Source organism: Hibiscus syriacus, unplaced genomic scaffold, assembly GCF_006381635.1.
Source record: "Hibiscus syriacus cultivar Baekdansim isolate YM2019G1 unplaced genomic scaffold, ASM638163v2 tig00110777_pilon, whole genome shotgun sequence".
Classification (NCBI taxonomy): domain Eukaryota; kingdom Viridiplantae; phylum Streptophyta; class Magnoliopsida; order Malvales; family Malvaceae; genus Hibiscus; species Hibiscus syriacus.
Genome location: NW_024062858.1, coordinates 2,250,760 through 2,276,054, shown reverse-complemented (window position 1 = coordinate 2,276,054; position 25,295 = coordinate 2,250,760). Strand labels below are relative to the sequence as shown.

General features: G+C 33.3%; 2 protein-coding genes across 2 annotated transcripts; both read right to left on the bottom strand.

Annotated features, from left to right (window-relative positions):
• Window positions 1-64: 64 nt before the first annotated feature.
• LOC120140013 (cyclic nucleotide-gated ion channel 1-like) lies at window positions 65-20,550 on the bottom strand. Its single transcript, XM_039155083.1, has 3 exons — window positions 20,502-20,550; window positions 20,361-20,444; window positions 65-297 (listed from the first exon to the last, which is right to left on the bottom strand). The coding sequence occupies exons 1-3, from the start codon at window positions 20,548-20,550 to the stop codon at window positions 110-112; spliced, it is 321 nt and encodes a 106-aa protein (XP_039011014.1). The 3' UTR covers window positions 65-109.
• On the bottom strand, window positions 20,550-25,295 carry LOC120140012 (cyclic nucleotide-gated ion channel 1-like). Its single transcript, XM_039155082.1, has 7 exons — window positions 25,234-25,295; window positions 24,509-24,745; window positions 24,195-24,328; window positions 23,584-23,795; window positions 22,404-22,684; window positions 21,424-21,535; window positions 20,550-21,206 (listed from the first exon to the last, which is right to left on the bottom strand). The coding sequence occupies exons 1-7, from the start codon at window positions 25,293-25,295 to the stop codon at window positions 20,550-20,552; spliced, it is 1,695 nt and encodes a 564-aa protein (XP_039011013.1).

Here is a 25,295-nt window from a genome sequence, read left to right as displayed (position 1 = left end):
ACGCCAAGATACATTCGTTTCTTATATGTGGAGAGATGAGGGTTCGTAATCTGTTTTACACACGACATTTTATATAAAATTAGGCTCTTCATCTGAGAGAGAGATCCTTCTATTGTTCTGCAGCAGTAAAATCAGCCTCTGCAGGCTTCTGAAGCAGCATAGGTGGAACCCTCTCCATCACTCTTGCTTTACGACTACGGTTTTTCCGTAAAGCATGAAGTGCATTGGCATCGAACCGTGAAGCATAAATAGTTGCACCCAGACTTGGTGAACTCTCACCAGCATTGGCTAAAGCATCTTGTCGTAATCGGTTTTTGCCCGAGCACGAATTTTTACTTGGCGGGAAAAGTGATATGAATAAATAGTTTTTAAAATATTTTGGGAGTCGTCATCGGCCTTTTGGGTTAGGTAGGTCGAATACCTAAAAATTATCTTTTAAAAGAGTTTTAAGAAAACATCAGTTAAAATATAAACTGGTCCGCGTTTAACCAAAAATTCATTCTTTTTAGAAATAAAAAGGGATTCGTGGTCGGTTACGTTTGGGGAATGATTAGCACCCCCACAACGCCCAAAATTGATACCTGTTGATTATAAATTGTCTCTAATAATAGAATTTAAGAATTCGAATATAAATATGAATTTAATTTACAATAGTGTTATTTCAAATTTAATTTGATATTTCTAAGGAAAAAATATTAAATATATATATATAGGGTTTTGTAAATAGGACATTTATTTATTTACAAATATCAGAAAATGACATCTAGTTGCTTTAAGACTGTCATTTCTTAATATTTGGAAAATAAATAAATATTAAAAATAATAATTTTTCTAAGAAAATAATAAAAATAAAACAATATTTATTTTCTAGTTTTTATAAGTAGGATATTTATTTATTTTTAAAATATCAGAATATGACATCTAGTTGCTTTAAGATTGTCCTTTTCTTTGATATTAAAAATAAATAAACATTATTATTTAATTAAATATATATTTATATGACTAATAATAATAAAATAATAATTAAAGTAATAATTTAAACATATAGAAAGTAATAATAAAAACAAAATAAAATTGCAAATAAATAATGATCAAAATAAAAGAAATTAAAATTAATAATATTAAAATATAAAATATTAAAAATTAAAGATACTAATTCGAAATATTATGAAAGATAATGATTAACAATGTAATTTAAACTAATTAAATATTAATGATTAAAATATTAATTATTAAAATTATAGTGACTAAATCGGTTATTTTACGTAAAATATATAAAAGTATGGCAATGACTAAATTATAAAGAAAAAAAATCAAGAGACCGAATTAAAATGATCGAAAATTGATTTAAGTGACTAAAATAGAATTTACATAATTCAGAGTGACTACGCGTGTGGTTTGACCATACGAGAATTTATACGGAGGTCCCTCACCAAAACTACGTCGTTTTGGTGAGGGAATAAATACCCATTATTAAGCCTAAAATGCTTTAACTCTTCTCATTTCTCCATATTTTTTCTCTCTCTAATAGAGAGAATTTTTTTTTCTCTCATCTCTCTCTTAAAGCCTTCGCCCAGAGAGAGATAGTCATCGGCCGACCGCCTTGCTCTGGCGCTGGTACCACCGCCGACCACCACCCACGGTGGCCGAAATGTACAAAGTTACCCTAACTTAAAGATCTAAAAACCCCAAAGTTGAATCCGGTCTCATTTTCTCCTAAAATCCCTTAGAATTTCCTAGATCTAGGTTTATACCTTCGGTTCTTTGGAGGTTCAACGACGATTTGGAGGGCTCAACGAAAGTATGTTTCTTCTCCTTTGCTTTCAAATGGCTTCTGTGTATCTCTTTGTTTTCTGTTTGGTGTCTCTCCCCGTTCTATTTGTGTGTTTTTTCTTTTTCCTTTTTTGCAGATAATGGCTTTTATAAGCCTTAATGATGTTGCTCTTGGACCAGTCCTAAGGATGGCTTTCGGTGAGTCACCAAACTATGGTGGTGACTAGGGATGGCAACTCAACCCGAATCCGACGGGTTCCGACCCGACCCGACCCGATCGGGTCGGATTTTTTAAAAAAATTCGGGTTCGGGTCGGGTCGGGTCGGGTTTTTTTAAATACACTGTTCGGGTCAGGTCGGGTTTAGGGTAAAAAAAATCCGACCCGACCCGACCCAAAAAATATATATAATTTTATCTTATATATTTAGGGATAATTACAATAATATCCCTCCATATATAATTTTTTTCAATTAAGTCACTGTTTTCATTGAATTAAATTTTTTTTTATTATTTCGGGTCGGGTCGGGTCGGGTTTCTAAGTCATATATTCGGGTCGGGTCGGGTCGGGTGAAACATTAATTTTGTCGGGTCGGGTCGGGTCACGGGTGGAGAACCCTTTCTTCTCGGGTCGGGTCGGGTGGCCCAAAAACCCGACCCGACCCGACCCATTGCCATCCCTAGTGGTGACTCACCATAGAGCTACAACGTATACGGTTGATATGCTTGCTGGAAGCTGCTGGAACGGGGACGTGGAGGGGATGCCATCGTTTGCTGGAAGTTACTGGAATTACAACGTGTAGGGGCTGCTCGGGTAAAAATGGTGCTTACAGCTGCCCTATTTTCTCGTTGCTATGGAACAGGAATGGAGCTAAGACATAAAGCACCATTTTTAGCTTGAATTGTTCAAACTTCTGAGCTATAAGTTATGATCTTCTTATTACGAACTCCTTTTGGAAATGTTAATGCTGATCTATCTCTTTCTGCGATGAGTCGAGCAAAAGATTGAATAAGCTCTTATTCTTCAAATGAGTTCTTCTTATTATGAACTTCTTCTGGAAATACTGATCCTCAAAAGAGGTGTTGATTCAACTTCATATGTGATTAATTAAGATAAGGTCGAACAATGTCTTCTCATTATGAACTTCTTCTTCTTCTTCAGATGAATTGAACTAAGGTTGAACAAGTTCTTCTCATTGTGAACTTCATCTTCTTCTTCTTCAGATGAGTTCTTCTCATTATGAACTCCTTCTGGAAATATTGATGTTGATTTATCTCCTTCTGCGATAGAGTCGAGCAAAAGGTTGAACAAGTTCTTCTCATTATGAACTTTTTCTTCCTCTTCAGATGAGTTCTTCTCATTATGAACTCCTTCTGGAAATGTTGATCCATCGAGTGATGGAAATTTCTGTTTCTAGTGAAACTGTCTCAAGCGAGACAAATCTTGTTTTAAGAAAAATTATCTTGAGTAAGATAAAATTTCTTGTTTCAAGTGAAACAATTGTCTCAAGCGAGACAATTCTTTGCTTTGGGAAAAACTATCTCAAGTGAGATAAATTTCTGTTTCGAGTGAAACTATCTCAAGCGAGACGAATCTTGTTTTAAGAAAAACAATCTCAAGTGAGATAAATTATTGTTTTGAGTGAAATTGTCTCAAGCGAGACACATTTTGTTTTAAGAAAAACAATCTCTAGTGAGATAAATTATTATTTCAAGTGAAACTTTCTCTAGCGAGAAAAAAATTGTTTTAAGAAAAACAATTTCAATTGAGATAAATTGCTATTTTAAAACATCCTGCACTGAAGGTCTTATGGATGGCCCGTAGGACTTACAAATTTGGAAAATAGTTTACTAAGTAAGAAACTTTGGAAATCGTTTTCTTACTATTCAACAATTTCATTTTCAGAAAAGATTAAATGAGAAACTTTGTAAATTGTTTTCTCATTTTTCGAAATAACTTTTTAGTTGGGTAACATGCCCCAACTTCAAAATAATGCTTCATTTGTGGATTGCATCCATCTATTTTTCAGTTGTTTGTATGATTCCTGTACTTAAGGCTTGCATTCTACCTTACACTTGTAAGGTATTTTTCACCATGAATCTTTTTTGTTCATACGAAGATCTGTAAAACTTCATGTTTGAATGCAATCAAATGTATCAATGTAATGCATTTTTTATTATGCAAATGATGTTCTTATGAATGCAAAAATATTGATGCAATCTTCATTCAACTTCAAAGTGGCAAACTTGGTTTTCATTCACTTAGTCAAAATGTAACATCCCAAACTATGGGTTAGTGACTAAATGGTAAAGTTTCAGAAATTTGGTGATTAAAGTAGAAGAATGGATTAGTTCAATGATTTATCTGGAAATAAATCCTAAAAGTTGTTAGTAATTATCAAAATGAAGTAGAGGGCAAAATGGTCATTTGACTAATAAATGAATTAAAAATAGATATGATAAGGATATATATGTTAGAGGGGATAAGGATGAAGAGATATTCTCTTCATCTTCTTCTTCTTCTTCTTCTTCTTCATGTACGAGAGAGAGAGAATAACCAAGCTTGCAAAGGTAAGATTCCCTGTTAGCTGATTATTTGTTAATTTTAAGAGTGGGTTTTGATCATTAGGTAATACTTAAGCTTATGGAAAGCTTAAGTTGTCCTAAAATCAAAAGATAAAGAAGTTATGAAAGATTAAAGAAAATGAGTTTCTTAAGGAAATTCTGGAAAAGAGTTAGTAAGTGAATTTTGAGAAGGAATTTGACTTGTCATCAATCTAATTAAGGAATATGGAGTGTTAGAATTAGATTAAAACATGTTAAAAATCTGGTATGATTCTTGAAGTTAATAAAGAGGAGATGATATTAAGGTTAAAGACGAGATAATTGATTATAAATGAGTTTAAACATGTATATGAAAGTTAGGAATATGAAAGGGGATGAAATATGAAGCATTTGAGTGAAGACTTGATGATTTTCGGGTTTAAAAAGAGGTTCTGGGCAGAGTGCATCGATGCACATTCATAGTGCATCGATGCATCAAGGTTAAAACCCAGAAATTGTTTGAATGTGTATCGATGCATTGGTAGTGCATTGATGCACTCTTTTAAAATAAAAACATCGAATGCAATTCATGCATCGATGCATAAGTAGTGCATCGATGCATACCAGTAATAATACAACATCGAATGCATTTTATGCACCGATGCATCAGTAGTGCATCGATGCATACTTTCATTGAAAGATGAAATTATCATTTTTCTTAGTCTAAGGAGTGAACCATTAGAGTATATTAGTTATAATACTAATATACATCTATGTATGATGATGTAGATATAGAACGTGATCCCGTTTCGGATCAATTGAAGGATTATAATCGAATCAAAGCAAAGCTAAGGTGAGTGCAATTTAATTTGTACTTATATTATTGAATAAACATTTGGCTTGCGAAGAGCCAGTGATGGAGTTACTATGGTAAGAAGAACTCCTAAAATGTTATTTGATTGGTGATCAATGTTATGATTTGTGTGATTATGAGATATATAAAGTATATATGAAATAAGATATGAGCTTATATGAATATGTGATATGAATAAAGCTATAAGAAATGATTTATGTGAATACATGCATTTATGATCCGTGTTATATGATATTAGATATATGTTTACACATACATATGGTATGTGACCGAAGAGAATGAACATGTGATTATAAGATCAATGATTACACGTACATTTGGTACGTGACTGAAAAGAAAAGATATATGTTCATAAGAGAAAGTATATGAATAAGTAAATTAAATTGTTATGAATGTTAATGCCCATGTTATGTGATAAGAGAGCTAGTGGTATAGTTGGCATGCCAAGGGTCGAGGGTTTACCTATGTTCTTCGGGACATATGGACTGTTTACCTATGTTCTTCGGGATATATGGATTGTTTACCTATGTTCTTCGGGACATATGGACTGTTTACCTAGGTTCTTCGGGATCTATGGACTGGTCCTTCGGGATGAATACTGAACTAAGGTTCGGTGCCCTATGAGGGAATTGATACGAGCTGTGGTGACAGCATTAGTGCACAACCTCAATGTACTCACATACCTTAAGTTCTCAAATGTATACATGGGCTAATGCAAGGGCTTTAAAGATAATAAATAACTTGTTATGATACTATATATATGCTTTGTTGTGAAATGACATGGATACTCGATGGTGAGTATAGAAAGGTTCAATATATGCTTACATGATAGAAAGAAATTAGTAATAATGATATGAGTACTGATAAGTATATTAATGATATATGTATAAGTATGCATTATGTTATATGAAATGGTTTGTGGTTTTATTATATGTTTTATATGTCTCATTAAGTCAACGACTTAGCGTGTAAGTGATTTACACGTAGGTATGGAGAGGAGTAAAGAGCGATGTGGAGTAAGACAGGTCAGTTCTCCTTACTCAATGTCAGATCAGAAAAGAGGTGATTAATATGTACTTTAATATATAAAGTTCTAGTTGGCATGTATTCAAAAGAATATATTGTATAAACTCTGAATAAATTTGGTAAACATTTTGAATAAGTTGAATGTTATAAAAGTTTTTAAATTACTCAATATTTTATACGAATAAATGTTTGAAAAGTTAATGTGACACTTCGGACTCGTATCCGGGTTGGATACGGGTTGGGGTGTTACATTTAATGGTATCAGAGCTACGGTTTAGCCGATTCTAGGCTTAAATCGAAGTCAGAAGTGTTTTAAAAAGTATACATGCCAAATCAAAGTGAAAAATTCTGATATGATAATGTAAGGAGTATGCTGTCTTGCTAATAAAAATAGATTATTATGTGATAATAGAAGTATGATAATAAGAGCTTCGAAAGAAGTGAAAGGTAATAAACCTGAAGGTAATAGCATCACCTGCCCTGGCCAGGCAGGGAGAAGAGCGAACACCTCAGGAAGTGTCTGTATAAAATTTGGAAAATTATTCTTCATGTTGAAGAATGTTCTGATGTGTTTTCAATTAGTTAATAAAGTTGCGAGCACCCAAGTTCAAGGGTGGATTTGAGGAAGGTTCTATTGTTATAGACCTTTGGTTGAATGATATGATATAAGGTTTTCATTTCTTCAAAGTGGAGATGTTGAATTGAGTAGTTTTGTTACTACTTTGGTAAGTTAGAGTATGGTGGACAATTGTCACCATAAGAACGTTAAAAGATAAATGATGTGATTAGAATTGTATAAGAGTTCAAGAATAAGTGCATTGATGACCAGTTTATAAGACAGATGAAACTGGAATACACGAGCTTGAAACAAGGGAATTACACCTTGTATGAGTATGATTATAAGTTTAATAAGCTAAGCAGAATTGCTGCTGAGTTAATTCCGACTAAAAATGATATATGTGATTTGTTGTTTAGGACTTGCACCTTAAATTAAAAGAGTGTTACTGGTTTTGAATTTGTTATCGTTTCAAGAAATGGTTAATCGTGTTAAAGCTTTAAAGAGTAAGAGCTCAGAATGAAAAGTTTGGAGAATAAAAATCTCATATGATTAAGAGAATTGGTGCTTCATAGAGTTCAGTACCATCAAAGAGATGTAGAGATTCTGGTTTTTAACTTCAGATAAGGTATGAATTAGTTGTATTCTCTGCCAGAGAATCAAATATGATGAGAGTCAGACAGACTCAATTAGTATGGTCTGGTACTGAAAGATTAAATATGATAAAGGGTTATAAGGAAGTGCAGATTATAAGTTTGATTAGAAGTAAGAAAAGTATGTAAGGTTATATGAAGAGATTATGTGTATCGTAATACAGACAATGATGAAAGAATGAGTAAAAGTTTGGATTGTGGTGAATTAATTAGAAAATGAGGAAAGAAATCAATTGATTGATTTTTGATTTTGAGTGATAAGAATTGATGTTACTGTCTACAGGATAAGTAACATTATATGAATGAAATCAGAGCTATGAATTTGAAACAAAGGGATAATATTGTGTATAAGAAAGAGTGTGGAGATGATAATGATTTGTACTTTAGAATGAAAGAGTTAGCGTTGACTAACAAGATTTTGTGATGAAATTGTATTGGATATAGTTGTATATTTTGATTACGTAAATGTGATATAGTGAATAAAGTGAGGATTCGTATGGAAGTGTAAATGATAAGTTCGATATAGAAACACGAAAAGTGTGCAAGGTGATGTGAAAATATTGTTTGACTCCTTAAAGTATATGTTTAATCACAATTGAAGAAGATTTAAAGTTGTGTTTTGGTCAAATGATGACGAAATACAAGTTTGGTATGGTTATAAGGTAATTAGAGAGTTATGAAGAAATAGATGGATTTATGATATAGAGTGATGAGATGGATGTTACTGTCAACGTGATGAGTGACATTATATGGAATTTTAGAAAGGTCAAAGGAAATATGCATAATCGAATGAGAGAAAAGACAACAATGGATTGGTATTACTGGTTATTGTTTATATGATAAGCAACAGAAGATGAATGTATAAACGAAAAAGATAGTTGGAAAACTAAAGGATTGAAAAGTAAGTTTATGATGATGAGAAGAAAGAATAAGTCAGGGAAGCAACATAAGAACATTAGAAGATATGTTCTTATTAAGATATGCAGTGAAAATTCGAGGACGAATTTTCTTGTAAGGAGGGGAGAGTTGTAACATCCCAAACTATGGGTTAGTGACTAAATGGTAAAGTTTCAGAAATTTGGTGATTAAAGTAGAAGAATGGATTAGTTCAATGATTTATCTAGAAATAAATCCTAAAAGTTATTAGTAATTATCAAATGAAGTAGAGGGCAAAATGGTCATTTGACTAATAAATGAATTAAAAATAGATATGATAAGGATACATATGTTACAGGGGATAAGGATGAAGAGATATTCTCTTCATCTTCTTCTTCTTCTTCTTCTTCTTCTTCTTCTTCATGTACGAGAGAGAGAAGAGCCAAGCTTGCAAAGGTAAGATTCCTTTTTAGCTGATTATTTGTTAATTTTAAGAGTGGGTTTTGATCATTAGGTAATACTTAAGCTTATGGAAAGCTTAAGTTGTCCTAAAATCAAAAGATAAAGAAGTTATGAAAGATTAAAGAAAATGAGTTTCTTAAGGAAATTCTGGAAAAGAGTTAGTAAGTGAATTTTGAGAAGGAATTTGACTTGTCATCAATCTAATTAAGGAATATGGAGTGTTAGAATTAGATTTAAAACATATTAAAAATCTGGTATGATTCTTGAAGTTAATAAAGAGGAGAGAATATTAAGGTTAAATACGAGATAATTGATTATAAATGAGTTTAAATATGTATATGAAAGTTAGGAATATGAAAGGGGATGAAATATGAAGCATTTGAGTGAAGAGTTGATGATTTTCGGGTTCAAAAAGAGGTTCTGGGCAGATTGCATCGATGCACATTCATAGTGCATCGATGCATCAAGGTTAAAACCCATAAATTGTTTGAAGGTGCATCGATGCATTGGTAGTGCATCGATGCACTCTTTTAAAATAAAAACATCGAATGCAATTCATGCATCGATGCATACCAATAATAATACAACATCGAATGCATTTTATACACTGATGCATCAGTGTGATGATGTAGATATAGAACGTGATCCCGTTCCGGATCAATTGAAGGATTATAATCGAATCAAATCAAAGCTAAGGTGAGTGCAATTTAATTTGTACTTATATTATTTAATAAACATTTGGCTTGCGATGAGCCAGTGATGGAGTTACTATGGTAAGAAGTAACTCCTAAAATGTTATTTGATTGGTGATCAATGTTATGATTTGTGTGATTATGAGATATATAAGTTATATGGAAAGTATATGTGAAATAAGATATGAGCTTATATGAATATGTGATATGAATAAAGCTATAAGAAATGATTTATGTGAATACATGCATTTGTGATGCGTGTTATATGATATTAGATATATGTTTACACATACATATGGTATGTGACCGAAGAGAATGAACATGTGATTATAAGATCAATGATTACACGTACATTTGGTACGTGACTAAAAAGAAAATATATATGTTCATAAGAGAAATGATATGAATAAGTAAATCGAACTATTATGAATGTTAATGCCCATGTTATGTGATAAGAGAGCTAGTGGTATAGTTGGCATGCCAAGGGTCGAGGGTTTACCTATGTTCTTCGGGATATATGGACTGTTTACCTATGTTCTTCGGGACATATGGACTTTTTACCTATGTTCTTCGGGACATATGGACTGTTTACCTAGGTTCTTCGGGATCTATGGACTGGTCCTTCGGGACGAATACTGAACTAAGGTTCGGTGCCCCATGAGGGAATTGATACGAGCTGTGGTGACAGCATTAGTGCACAACCTCAATGTACTCACATACCTTAAGTTCTCAAATGTATACATGGGCTAATGCAAGGGCTTTAAAGATAATAAATAACTTGTTATGATACTATATATATGCTTTGTTGTGAAATGACATGGATACTCGATGGTAAGTATAGAAAGGTTCAATATATGCTTACATGATATAAAGAAATTAGTAATAATGATATGAGTACTGATAAGTATATTAATGATATATGTATAAGTATGCATTATGTTATATGAAATGGTTTGTGGTTTTATTATATGTTTTATATGCCTCACTAAGTCAACGACTTAGCGTGTAAGTGATTTACACATAGGTATGGAGAGGAGTAAAGAGCGATGTGGAGTAAGACATGTCAGTTCTCCTTACTCAATGTCAGATCAGAAAAGAGGTGATTAATATGTACTTTAATATATAAAGTTCTAGTTGGCATGTATTCAAAAGAATATATTGTATAAACTCTGAATAAATTTGGTAAACGTTTTGAATAAGTTGAATGTTATAAAAGTTTTTAAATTACTCAATATTTTATACGAATAAATGTTTGAAAAGTCAATGTGACACTTCAACTCGTATCCGGGTCGAATACGGGTTGGGGATGTTACACAAAATATCATTTCAAGCGGTATTTCTGATGAACCATCTGATCCACTTGCATCTTTGTGTCTTTTTTGTTTCATTAAAGTCTCAAAAGAAATATTTCATTTATGGAACTCTTGTCGTAATCAAATTATGACCTTGATGCCCCATTTTGTCATGGATAAAATTGGTTTTCTTCATCTGATTTTGTGTAGAAATCCAATGAAGCTTTCATCTTTGAAAAGAGAATCTATCATCTTTGAAGAATATAGATGTAGATATGTTAAAGTCAGCAGAGTAATTAGGAGATCAGCGTCTGTTCTGATTTGACTCTTGAAACACATCATAAGGAGGATTTATCCTAATTCCTTTCATGTTTCCACATCTAATTGGATCTCGGACAAAGCCATTCAGACCATATCATGTCAAGATGCTTAACTACAACCTATTGTTCAATCTTAGTTGGCTCTACTAGTTTCTTGTTGTTAAAATTTCAGTTTCCCTTTTGTGGAAAGAAATCTTCATCATATTTAACTTCTAACCTTGGGGTCGAAGAATTCAAACTTCATCTTGGGTCCATAAATGGAAATGCCTTATGATTGCAATATTGGTTCAGCACCATAATCACTAGTTCGTAAAACATTTGACAACACATTCATCCTTTATTGTGGCTTCTGTACAGATTTTTTTTGTAAGTGAAGTTCTTTGCATAGTGTTCGGAGCTTTTGTAGGACATCTCTTAATAACAAAGCTCAGTGAGACCACAAGTGGGATGCTTTGACTTGCCAGCATCAAATCACCAGAATAATGCAACTTTCTGTCTCATTGGAAATATTTGCTCAAATCAATGATCTTTCTGCAAGATGATATAGGCCTTCAGCATGCCCCAATATTTTTTGATATGAACGTTCAAAATACATTCAAAATTGTTCTTTGATGATGTGAACCCTCAAAATAAACTTTCAAAATGCTTCACATGAATCATTTCTATCTGAAATATGCTTTCGATATGTCCCAACATTTACTTCTTGCTAAAATGAGTCTCCAAGAATGCCCAAATATTCCTATTACTGTTAGCCTTCAAAATACCCCACATAGATCATTTCTGTTTGAATTAGGCATTCAAGATGCCCTAATATTCTATTTCTGTTTGAAATGGGCCTTCAAGATGTCTCACATGGATTTGTCTAAATTGGGCCTTCAAAATGCCCCAACATTCTAAATTGTAAGGCTTACTCTCAACGTCTGTTTGACTTGAATATCATGATCCCCACGAGGTCCAATTTTGACAATGCATTGTTATGGGTACTTGTGGCTTTATTCGTGCCCCAAATAGGTTTATCTTGAATACTCTCATTCTGGTGTTACAAAACAGCAGTGTTGTCAAGTAATTTGAGAAATTCTCTTTATGTTGTCACAAACTTAAGAAGTATTCAATCATTCTGACAGAAACGTCTAAGATATGTGCATCTTCTTAATGAGGTGATCATCTTCTGGATATGGAGGGGTCTAGTCGGACAGAGTGGTATAAATCGCTTGGTAATACATTTCAGGTCGACACAGTGGTCTATCATCTTTCATTCTTAAGAAACATGTTTCCCAGGGGTATCAATGTTCTGTCTCTTTTCTTTGGGATTGGTGGTGCAAAGATTGTCCTTTACCGGCTCGGCATACCTTTGAAAGTATATGTGCAAAAACTGAATGATGATCGGTTGGAGCAATTGATGAGTAGATTTGGTCGGATTCAAACTTGTTGTCGATGGCATCCCGTATAACAACTTTACTGGAAGAAATAAACATCATCAGGATGGACTTAAGGATTTTTGTTGGTGCATTTTCTTGCAATGATTGGTACAACAAATGTCTCTTCTGCTGCTCCAAGATACACACTTACATATCCCACTCTTCCCGAACCATGGAAAGGTTTAGTTGATAGTAAAACTGGTTATCTTTACTTTTGGAATCCCGTAACAAATGTTACCCAATATGAAAGGCATACAAGTGTAGAATCTGTTCCGATGTCAAATTTAAGTTCAGCAATCTTCTGAAGGACATAATGGTTATAATAATGACAAGGAAAATGATTGGCATGAAAGAAGTAGCAATGATGTATCAAGACTTGAGCTAGTATCATGATATAACCAGAGTGCAGGTGGAGGACTTGTTCATTCCCATAATACACCTAATGAGACTTATAGCTCTGTGATTAGAGGCTGGGGAAAATAATGTCTGGTGATGCTTATTGCCCTCAGCATGAGATAAGTGATAATCGTTCTTGATGGATAACTAATGATATCATAGAAGAGCGTCACAAGTTTAATTCTCCAAACTTTCTGGCTTCTTGGACCATTTTCTTTTAAGAGAGTGAAATGCTTCATCATTATGGCCTTGTCCATTCTTTTTCTTCAATGAAGGTAGAATAGGCAACAACTTGCTTCAAGGACTTTCCTCATTTGAGACTGCCCTGTTTGAAAATGTTTTTTCTTCTTTCTTTATCGAAGAATGAAAGAATTTTGTAAAGTATTTCTCCTTACAGGTTCACAATAGAATCAAATCATAAAACATGAGTTTAATGAATATCAAATAAATCAACTACTCTTTTAACTCATAAAATCATAGTCATTTGGCAAGTGTCAAAATTTTTGACTGATTTAAGGTGTAGGTTGATTCTGGTAAAGTAAGGTCTCTTCAGGTTGGTCCAGGATATATGTATCTTTGAAATTTAACTAACTTGAAGAAATGGTTGTTATGTTCATCTCATAGAGATACTTCTTGGTTCCAGAATATCAGGAACGTCTCTAGGATGCGCGGTGCTTCATCAAGAGCTTAAGATCGTCTCTTATGTCATTATTGCACCATTCAATATTCGAGCCACCTTTTCAGGTTTTCAACTCGAATCCACCTTTTCAGGTTTTCAACTCGAATCCTCCTTTGGTTTCAAGATGTTATTTAAAAATTTATATCTTGAACTCCCCTTTTATCATTTTTCATATCATGCATTAAAGTTTTAAAAAAACCAATTTTGTAAATAAAAATCAATACTGAGAGGCGTAATGAAATATGAAGATAGTCCCTTTCACATAGAAATCCATGTATGATTATAATGGACTTTTCAGGTACGTAACGTAGGTCAGGGCTCATGGTTATGAAAAAAAGGATAAAAGGCCCAAACAAGTGTTTAAGGGTAATTGAACCAAGGATCAATTCATTCTGATGCCTTCAATTTTGCTTTGCTTGACTTGGATCTACTTTGCTGGGGATTTTTCCATAAGATTCATTCATCTCCAACATTTCTTGCGTTTCTTGTTGAATATGAATCTTTGAACTAATTGCACTTTATCAACATTGTAACTTGAGGCTCAATGAGTCACCCATCTTGATTCAATTTCTCATCTTTTCCTTTTTCATCTTCAAGCACTTTGTATTTGATCTACCTTGTGGTATCAAAACTCTCTTCATTTCATGACGATTTGCCTTTGTAATTTATAATTTTTATCCCTATGAGCAGATAGCCTTCTTCTTGTCCCCCAATGTGGAGGGTGATCCTTGGTTAAGGTTGAATCAGAAAAAAAATATTATAGGCTAAAAATGGGACAACAAGGGATATATATATATATATATATATATATATATATATACATATATTTGAAAGGATAAATGAAACAATGTCGTTCGTCATCTCATGCACAAAAGTCTTTGTAAAAAGTGGTATCCCCAGGGGGATGAATATTCAAGATTAATCTTTATTTAAATGAAAACAATTAATGCATGATATATTTATCTAAATCAATCTTTTTTCTTCTTCTTTGAGTATGCCCCAATCACTCGAAATTATCTTCGATAAGTTGGTCCATGATGCCTCATCTCGTCTCTTCTTGCAGGAAGATTCAAAGATAATTGAAAGTTTGGTTCTTTTGAGGTCTTTTGGTTATGATGATTTTGTATTTAGAAGGATAAATGTATGACTTCTAAAGTCGTATATATGGTGGAATGTTATAAACCAATCAACTCTACCCAAGAATGTAAACATCTGGATTTGGTGTCTCAAAAACAAGTAGAGACGTTACTTCAGAATCTCAGGTATTTGTAGGGTCAAGATTTGGTTTTAGTAAGGGTCAAGTAATTGACATTGGATGGGATATGGAATGTATAATTTTACCACTTGCCAAAGATTTATAATTCTTGAAAAAGGGTATTTACTCTACTTGATACTCAAAAATTTCAAGATTAAAATTTGATTCATTGCACATAACCATAAAAACAACACAAGTTTATTTATTGTACACCAAGATAGAGAAAGAAACAAAAGACAAGTTCAAACAAGATGCTGAAAATATAAAGCACTACAGTGGTAGATAACAACTTCATTTGTTTATTTAGCTTGCCCTATCATTCCTCGAATGTCCATGCCCCTGATTCAATTAAATTTTGAACCTTGTGCTTTAATGCCCCGCAATTCTTAGTAGTATGCCCTGAGCTTCCCATGTGGTAGCTACATATTGCATTAACATCATATCCTTAAGGAAATGGGGGTTCTTTTGGTTTAGATTGAACTGGAGTCACGAGATTCTGTTGAACTAGTAATGGGAGCAGTTCTTCATATGTCATTGGAATTTCATCGATATGAGCCTTCTCTCGGGTCATTCTATAAGATTTGGTCCCATGATTAGTTGAATAAGACCTCACTGTATTGATCTCGTCTTCTCCCTCGATGTCAGTACTGTTGAAGCCTTTTATCTTGCCATTCTTGATAGCTATTTCGATCATTTCTCCACACATGACGATGTCAGAGAAATTATTAGTCGCAACACCTATCATGTGATTAATATAGGGAGATTTTAATGTATTGATGAACAAAGTAGTGAACTCCCTTTCAGTCAATGGTGGATTCACTTGAGAAGCAATGTTCCTCCATCGTTGTGAATATTGTCGAAAGCTCTCGTTGCACTTCATATTCATGTTTTTCAACATTGTTCGATCAGGGGCCATATCAGCCATGTGCTTGTATTGACCCAAAAAGGCTTGAGCTAAGTCTTTCCAAGAACAGATTTGAGTATGTTTTAGCTGATTATACCATTTGGAAGCAGGTCCAAATAAACTGTCTTGAAAACAGTGAATCAATAACTTTTCATTCTTTACAGAGCTAGTCATGCGATGACAATACATGGTGATATGAGATGAAGGGCATGTGGTCCCATTATACTTCTCGAAATCTGAAACCTTGAACTTTGGTGGGAGAACCAAGTTAGGGACCAAACTTAGCTCTTTGGCGTCAAACCCAAAAATGACTCAGTCGTCTCTCTAAATTTTATCACGTCTTCTATATTTTTCAATCGTTGGATGAGTTTTTTCTTCTCAACTAATTCATTCGGGTCAGAGATCTCATTATCAGTACAAAATTCATCTGGCTTCAATCCAGAAGCAGTAGGACGATCAGCGGGGAACGAAGATCCAGCATGATATTGTGGGTTCTTAACAGTGAAGTGAACTGGTGGTTGGATTTCCTGATGCGCAGAAGTATGCCCTGGAATGTAAACAGGTGTAACACCAAGAGGATGTGTGGGGTTTTCAACAAGACTTTTCCCAGTGGTCAAATGTTTCCCAATCATTTCTTCCATCTTGTTCAGTGATTGATCTGAGAATTTGCGATATTAGCTTCAACTTGTACCAACTTGCTCCTAAATTATTCTTGCGTCTCTTTCTGCTCTATCTCAAAATTGGCTAGCCTATCCTCAATTTCTTTAGACATTTTTCTTGTGTCGTGCTAAGCATTTTTTCTACAAGTAAGAACCAAGATCACTTTGGTTGAAATCCTTCTTTTAATGAATGAATGATCTTGATTTTACTTTTACAAAACCTTTAATAAATTATTTACATGTTTTTATAACCAATGCATATAACAATACTTAAATAAAACTGTAATGTAAATACGAAAATGTAAAAAATAGGAAAGCAAACTGTGCAATATGACATCAAACATAAAAGTATGAATGCAAAATGAAAATGCAAAGATGCAAAATGCAAATGCATGTATGAAAAGGTGTTACTCAAGAGTGATCATCTTAGAACAAATTTCATTGAACACAAAAGTTTATGTACATCAAACAAAACTTTTACATGTAGGGGACAACTTTTAGTCCAAACTTCAACAAAACTTTATATATATAGGGGATAACCTTCCCTCCTAACTTCTCTAAAGCCAAGTTAGTTTCGATTCATGCTCAAAAGTTATCGGGACTGCGGCTTCTTCCACACCATTCTCTTTTTCCTTCATCTTCTGTGTCAATTCTCGGAGTTGCTCATTTTCCCTTGTAAGAGAACCTTTGTGTTCAAGAAGTTCTTGGACAAGATCTTTGTATATGTTCCAATTCTTTTTTAGTTTGACGACCCCTGTTATCCACTCTTCTGGGGTGTTTTCTATGCCAGCATTTTGAAAGGCTTGACTGATTTTCTGGAAATCTTCATGCATGGTTTCCATTTTTGTGCTCAATTTCTTGTTTTGATCCTACAAATAACATGCTTGAGCTTCATAAAAACCTCCTCTATTATACGTGTCTCGACTGATTCTCTTACCGTAGACTGCTTTTGGTATCAATCTGGCAGGATCTTTGTGTAATACTTTTGGTATTAATATAACATGATCTTTCTGTGCATAGCTTGCTTCTATCCTCGGGGTTTCCTCAGGATGTCTTTCCTTGGCTGCGTCATAGTTTGCTTGATCATAAAACTTTTTGTCCATTTATGAATTCTTTCCAATTTGATGAACAATCTTTCAAGTAAACATCTTTTGGTTATGTCATGATCATGTAATGCAAACAAAAGAAATTAATATAAACAAGTTAAAGCAAAACAAAATGTATAAAAAGTAAAAATGAGAAAGGAAAAATAAATTGGTTAGTACCAATTAATGGAAAGAAAAAAAATCTATCTATTATGGTATAAATTCTAACCTCATGCTTTCTAGTTTCATGCTTTGTTTGGAAAAATGAAATAAAATAAAAACTATAGCTTATTTCTCCTTTGTGTACACCTACGGACAGGATTTCAGTATTGTCTTAGATTAGGAGAATTTCTAGGGTTTATTATATGCAGAGTTTTAGTTCTAGGAGTAAAGGTACTCAAACTATCCTTGTTGGTGCCCCATTGGGCTGCCAAACCCTCAATCCTAGTCCATCACAAACTTAAGCGGATCGAGTTCAATTCAAGGGGACACATTTCCCTATGCCTGACACGGAGAATAAATTCTCACGAAGACGTAGAGCATATGAACCCCGAAAGCTACTTGCTATGTCTGACACGGAGAATAAATTCTCATGAAGACGTCGCTTTCACTCTCACTTAAAAGGGACAAACTTGATTATAAAGCTTATGTTATGCAATGCACGTGTTGTGTGTAAGGAGAAATATTCAAACCTTTGACAAACAAATAAATAATGAAATTTAATACATGAAAATAAAATAAAGATATTAATAAAAAATAATATATAAAATATTATGAAAATAATAAGTATATATATAAAAAAATTTGAAAGGAAAGAATTATAAATTAAACATATGAATTTTTAATTTCTAATTGATAGAGATAATTTATAATTAATTTCAAAGCTTGACCACATCCCCAGTGGAGTCGCCAAGCTGTCGTAACCGATTTTTGCCCAGGAATGAATTTTTGCTTGGCGGAAAAAGTGATGTGAATAAATGGGTTTTAAAATATTTTAGGAGTCGTCATCGGCTTTTTGGGTTAGGTAGGTCGAATACCTAAAAATTATCTTTTAAAAGAGTTTTAAGAAAACATCAGTTAAAAGATAAACTAGTCCGCGTTTAACCAAAAATTCATTCTTTTTAGAAATAAAAAGGGATTTGTGGTCGGTTACGTTTGGGGAAGGATTAACACCCCCACAACCCAAAATTGGTATCTGTTGATTATAAATTGTCTCTAATAATAGAATTTAAGAATTTGAATATGAATTTAATTTACAATAGTGTTATTTCAAATTTAATTTCATATTTCTAAGGAAAAAATATTAAATATATATATATATATTTAGGATTTTGTAAATAGGATATTTATTTATTTACAAATATCAAAAAAGGACATCTAGTTGTTTTAAGATTACCTTTTCTTTAATATTAATAAATAAATAAATATTAATAAGAATATAATAATTTTCCTAAAAAATAATGAAGTAAATATATATATATTTTTTATAAGCATGATATTTATTTATTTTTAAAATATCATAATAAGACATCTAGTTGCTTTAAGACTGCCATTTCTTAATATTTGGAAAATAAATAAATATTTAAAATAATAATTTTTCTAAGAAAATAATAAAAATAAAACAATATTTATTTTCTTGTTTTTATAAGTAGGATATTTATTTGTTTTTAAAATATCATAATAGGACATCTAGTTGCTTTAAGACTATCCTTTTCTTTGATATTAAAAATAAATAAACATTATTATTTAATTAAATACATATTTATATGACTAATAATAATAATAAAATAATAATTAAAGTAATAATTTAAACATATAGAAAGTAATAATAAAAACAAAATAAAATTACAAATAAATAATGATCAAAATAAAAGAAATTAAAATTAATAATATTAAAATATAAAGTATTAAAATTAAAGATACTAATTCGAAATATTATGAAAGATAATGGTTAACAGCGTAATTTAAACTAATTAAATATTAATGATTAAAATATTAATTATTAAAATTACAGTGACTAAATCGGTTATTTTACCTAAAATATATAAAAGTATAACAATGACTAAATTATAAAGAAAATAAAATCAAGAGACCAAATTAAAATGATCAAAAATTGATTTAAGTGACTAAAATGGAATTTACAGAATTCAGAGTGACTACGCGTGTGGTTTGACCATGCGGGAATTTATAAGGAGGTCCCTCACCAAAACTACATCGTTTTGATGAGGGTATAAATACCCATTATTAAGCCTAAAATGCTTTCACTCTTCTCATTTCTCCATTTTTTCTCTCTAATAGAGAAATTTTTTTTTCTCTCATCTCTCTCTTAAAGCCTCCGCCCGGAGAGAGATAGTCATCGGCCGCCTTGCTCCGACGTCGGCACCACTGCCGACCACTGCCCACGGTGGCCGAAATGTACAATGTTATCCTAACTTAAAGATCTAAAACCCTAAAGCCGAATCCAATCTCTTTTTCTCCTAAAAACCCCTAGAATTTCCTAGATCTAGGTTTATACCTTCGGTTCTTCGGAGGTTCGACGGCGATTTAAAGGGCTCAACGAAAGTATTTTCTTCTCCTTTGCTTTCAAATGGCTTCTTTATATCTCTTTGTTTTTTGTTTGGTGTCTCTCCCCATTATGTTTGTGTATTTTCTTTTTCCTTTTTCGCAGATAATGGCTTTTATAAGCCTTAATGATGTTGTTCTTGGACCGGTCCCAAGGATGTCTTTCGGTGAGTCACCAAACTATGGTGGTGACTCACCATAGAGCTGCAACGTGTACGGTTGATATGCTTGTTGGAAGCTGCTGGAACGGGGACGTGGAGGGGCTGCCATCATTTGCTGGAAGTTGCTGGAATTGCAACGTGGAGGGGCTGCTCGGGTAAAAATGGTGCTTACACATCTTGCAATCTATTCTCTTCTTCTCTAAGAGATTCTTCGAGTCTCTTTTTGTTGTAACGGCGCCAACCAGTTTGTATAAAACAAGCTGCCCAAGTTCTCTACTACTGCGAATAGAACCTAAAAGTATGGCGCAACTGCTTACTGTGAAGCCGGCGGAACTGAAAAGCAACAGACTTCAAGTCATCAGCCATCAGAGCGAAAGCTTCAACTTCTGTAAGTGCTCAGAAGTTCTAGTCGAGATAGGGAGGTTCAACGAAGAATAAGGATCCAGTGCCCATGTGAGAAATTCCTCTCCACAGAAATCACCTGCCCCCAGATATTCCGAATTGAAGAAGCCGGTTTTTCCACCGTTTGTTATCATGGTCAATAGTTTGCCCCTCATGATGAAGAGCATCTCATCAACTGGTTCTCCCTCCCGGACAATGTAGCTCTCCTCAGTAAAGAGAACCGGCTTGAGACGATCACACATTGCATCCAATAATTGCTCATCCATTTTCTCAAACACTGGCTCAGTAAAGGAACCATTTAAGGATATCAGTGAAAAAACCAAAATTAGTGATTGGTAGTGAGAACACAAGTCAAACAATGACCAAAATGTCAAGGCACTTGCTCTCATGAGCAGAGCCAAGCAAAGATGGCGCGTTATATCCCTTCTTAGGTCCTTGAGAATATTACAAAGTAAATTCTCTTCATTAACTCCTCTAGTTTCTTGCCACTTGTATTGCTCGTATTGTCTAATCCGCTCCCTTAGACTCTCAGGTAGTAAGCGATGGGACATCCATTGTTCGGCATCACGTCGTTTCAATCTCATCTCCTCCAACCTGGTAGTTGTGGACTGCAAATATGTCTGTTTCACAGTAAATATGAGTGAACGGCATACAGTTCATGCAGAAGATTTTCAAATATCAGAAACATAGAAACTAGTTATTTAGAAGAAGCCTGCAGAATACAAAGAATTCCCAACAAAATGTCACGTCTTACAAGAAATTAAAAACCAGTTCCACTTCCATAAAACAAAAGCCTTGACATAAAAATTCAGAGAATGCAGATACTTTGGTACGAACCAGCATATTTCCAATGAGAAATGAAAACAGAACCAAGCCCGAGATTGAAATGAAAACTGCAAAGCAGGTCTCCAAGACATAGGTACTAGTTTCAAGATTCTGACCCAGAGAACTGCAAAAGCATTTGGCAAAAATTATATCAGACACTGCTGTGTGCTGTCTGATTTTAATAGCACTATGCTAACAGAATGAGAGAGTAAACAGAGAAATTGACTCAAGTCTAAATATAGAACATGATTAAGACCACCGGTAAACACTGACCCCTTACAACCATTTTAGCAAGAGTATTCTAAAGCACCACAAGGGCTATGGAGAAAGAGAAATAAAAAAGTGGTGAACATGTTTATAGAAAAGGAGAGATGCTTATACCCAGAATATTCCCAATGATCATAACATATATCATGAGGAAGGTTTATCACAATATATACTCTATGTAGACTGCATGCATATTTCTGCTAACCACCCACTAAAGGCAAAGATTATTGATAAAAATAAGAGGCCAATTATTTTATTGTGATTCTGAGGTCATGGTTGGTGTTAACCAGACAAAAAAATTATATACTAATAAGAGAATGTTGAAAGAGTAAATATTTTCTGGAAAGAAATATTAGTAGAGTAATTACATCCATATATCTTGTTGATCCAATATGAATATAATAAAAATATAAATAATAACAAAAAAAGATGAAGAAAATAAAGATTATTACAATGGTGGAATTTGGGATATTAATGATATACAGTCAAATACTAAAACTAGTTTCCAAAAAATCAGATGTTGCATGCCAATAAGCATATTGGAGTTTGGGATGCATATCTATGTATCTAATTATCTATAAAAGCTACTAGAGATGAAATGCAAGTAATCTGATGTAAAACAATTAGCTAAAATATAGCTCATCTAGTAAAAAGAAACAAGCAATGACTAGTGAACATTCTATGGGAAAAGGAAAAATAAAAGAAAAGTGTCTTTTTCAGCACACCTTAGATTTTGCAGACCCCACCAAAAACAGTAAAAAAATTTCTCTTGAAAATCTTCTGACTCTACAACACCAGATTGAAGGGCATCAAGGAATATCCCAAAATTGGAATGAGTTGTGTTGGGTGTTTGTATAGGACAAGATTGATACAGCAACATACTAAAAGAAAAATCACCATCACAGTAAAATGATTGGGGAGAGCATTCAGTATTATTCCAACAGGCGTTTTTCCAGTATGTGTATTCCATTTCAATGGAAAACAAGTACCAAAAAGCCCCAAAAACCTACAAGGAAAGCTAGTCATTTTACCATTATAATATATATAACAGAAGAATGAATTAAGCTTCAAGTCATAATATATATATATTAAACAAGGAATATTACTGCTTCAGGACTTGTGAAAATAACCAGATTTCATATCATTCAAAAGTTTATCTAATGCAAATGAGAAAATAACACCCACACAACATTTATCTTATGGTCAGTTCTAGAGCAAAAATCAGCATGCTTAAGGCCGAGTTTCCTCCAAATAAGACGTCAGTTTTTGTAAAACTAAGTAATCTACTTTAAAACATAAATACATTAGACTAGAAAAAAATAAATACTATATATATACATATATTCCAGGGAAGTGTATTGATTTCAGGGCACGATTATTTAAAACAACTTCTAACGAAATGTTGCTATAATTTATATTGAGAATATGGTGACATTAACGATTATGAAAAACTTAACCTGATGATCATGATAATAATAACTATTCAATGCCTAGTCATTATCCATGTATTTGGTCAAAGGTTTGATAATAACCAATCACATTTGCTGAGCTCTTCTACCCATTTCAATCATATATTAATCCACAACTAGGAATGGCTTTACAAATTACCATACTCCAGATTCAGTCTCTATTTTAAACTAATATATATATAACTTGTTTGCATCCTGGAAATTATAGCCATTGAAATAGGATGGATCGACTTTAGAAGACGTGAAAAACCACCAAAATCATATGGTAAGAGATCTGCTCTCTTTTTCCTCTGCTGTTTTAATTGTGAAATGTCTAGAAGCAATAAACCACTCAAGAGCCCAGACCAAGCACAAAAGGTACATCCACAAAAGCAAATATGAGAAAAGGTGCATGTTTCTTGTTAAAAATATTCTAATAATGGTTTAGCAAAGTTACGTGGCTTACTAGCACGTAAAGAAACAGATTGAATACAGCTCCAGCCCATGCAGTTTCATTTAGTATGCCAGAAGTCCTTGTAATTTCCTTATACAGTGGATATATTCGAAAAACTCTTGGAAGATATGGAAGAAAACAATAAATGTCAACAAGTTCTTCATATTCAACGACTCCAAGGCTCTCATTTGAGGTATAACAATTAAAATCACCACCTGGTCAACAAGCAAGAAGTTAAAAACCAGTATCAAATTAAATGATCATACATTTGCAGATTGAAACAAAGGAGTTCCTATAACAATGGACTGCGATAAAACAGCATATTTCCATTAAATATGCAAACCATAAATAGCTGGAGCAATTAAACTCATCCTCTGACCTAATGGCGGATTATACAATGGTTCAACAGCTCAGGGTGCAATGGAATTTCTCAATAAAATTCACAATTCAAAGCACATAACATGAAGTGCCCACTCACCCTATAAAATAAAAAGATTCATCCATGCATTTCATTTCATTTCCATTTTAAAGCCTAGATAGAGCATGACCTGTCACACATAAATCAATCAAATGCTTGAGGAAGAACCTTTTCAAAGGCCTAATAATTTCCTTACCAGTGGGAGGGGAAGAACTGCTAGAACATCGATTATAAAGTATGATTGCAGATACCTCTCTGCTATTGCCAATGAATCTTAAACTAAAACCCCTCTTCCAAATAAACGAGAAGGTGTAATGAAGCAGTACGAAACTGAAAAATTATATGGATTATATAAAGATATCCGTGAATTAACGCAGCACGCTGGCTGCGATCTCCATCTTTTCATCCAAAACAAGGCACTTCTAATCGTCATTAATCAATGGGACATAAAAGAATAAAGGATCAATTGAGACTGCTAAGATGCATGATAATAAAAACATCTTGTTCCACCTTTGAAGGAAAGGCCCCTGTAGATCAAGAACTTCCTTACTAGAACCAATGTTGCAGTTAAATGAATAAGATTTAAATGATTTTCTAATCCCTTTAAACCTGTCGGAACCAGATTCAGCCCCTCTTTGAAACTTCTCTGATAATGAAATTATTGCGAATCTAATTTTCCCCAAATTTATCCTGTTATTATCAGAGAAATGTCCTTCAGTGCTTCTCTCTGAATTCCAGTCCTGGAACCTGGAAGAAATCATTTAATATAAGAAATCAGATTATATTTCCGGCACAATAGATAACACTTTTCAGGCACAGAATATAATTGCTGTCACGTGAGAAATGAGGCACCAATCAGTATCGGAGTAGTATATGAAACTTAAGCTTAATCAAAAGAAGTGCTGTTTTTATATGAAATACTGGAAAACATAGGGTGTTGATGACAGTGTCGAGGACAGTAACTACAACCAATTGTAAATTGCGATAGCATCATCGGGTAATGAAAAGGATCAACATGAATCTCACTTGAAAAAAATGCATATATAGTGTTATCTTAATGGTTTTAGAATTTTTTTTTTTAAAGTACATCTAAGACTTATAATTAAGCACAACATCCACTCAAAAAACATATCATTCCCCCATAACAAAATCAAGGGACAAAAATCAATAATGTACTAAGCTCACAAGCTTCTCTTGTGGATAATTCATAACTATAGCTTCCCTAATGATCCCACCTGGCCACCTCTAAGAGAAGAATGATCAGCTCTGAAACACAAACGAATTTAAGAAACTTCAT

What these genes read in the sequence shown, in the direction of transcription:
- LOC120140013 (XM_039155083.1), bottom strand. Translation starts at nt 20,550, where the DNA reads ATGGCTGATGACTTGAAGTCTGTTGCTTTTCAGTTCCGCCGGCTTCAC. An exon ending in TCAGTTCCGCCGGCTTCACA is followed by an intron (nt 20,445 to 20,501) that starts GTAAGCAGTTGC and finishes GAACTTGGGCAG; the next exon opens with CTTGTTTTATACAAACTGGT. An exon ending in AGAAGAGAATAGATTGCAAG is followed by an intron (nt 298 to 20,360) that starts ATGTGTAAGCAC and finishes GATTACGACAAG; the next exon opens with ATGCTTTAGCCAATGCTGGT.
- LOC120140012 (XM_039155082.1), bottom strand. Translation starts at nt 25,295, where the DNA reads ATGAAGTTTCTTAAATTCGTTTGTGTTTCAGAGCTGATCATTCTTCTC. An exon ending in CAGTTCTTCCCCTCCCACTG is followed by an intron (nt 23,796 to 24,194) that starts GTAAGGAAATTA and finishes CTTGTTGACCAG; the next exon opens with GTGGTGATTTTAATTGTTAT. An exon ending in TTTACGTGCTAGTAAGCCAC is followed by an intron (nt 22,685 to 23,583) that starts GTAACTTTGCTA and finishes CTTTCCTTGTAG; the next exon opens with GTTTTTGGGGCTTTTTGGTA.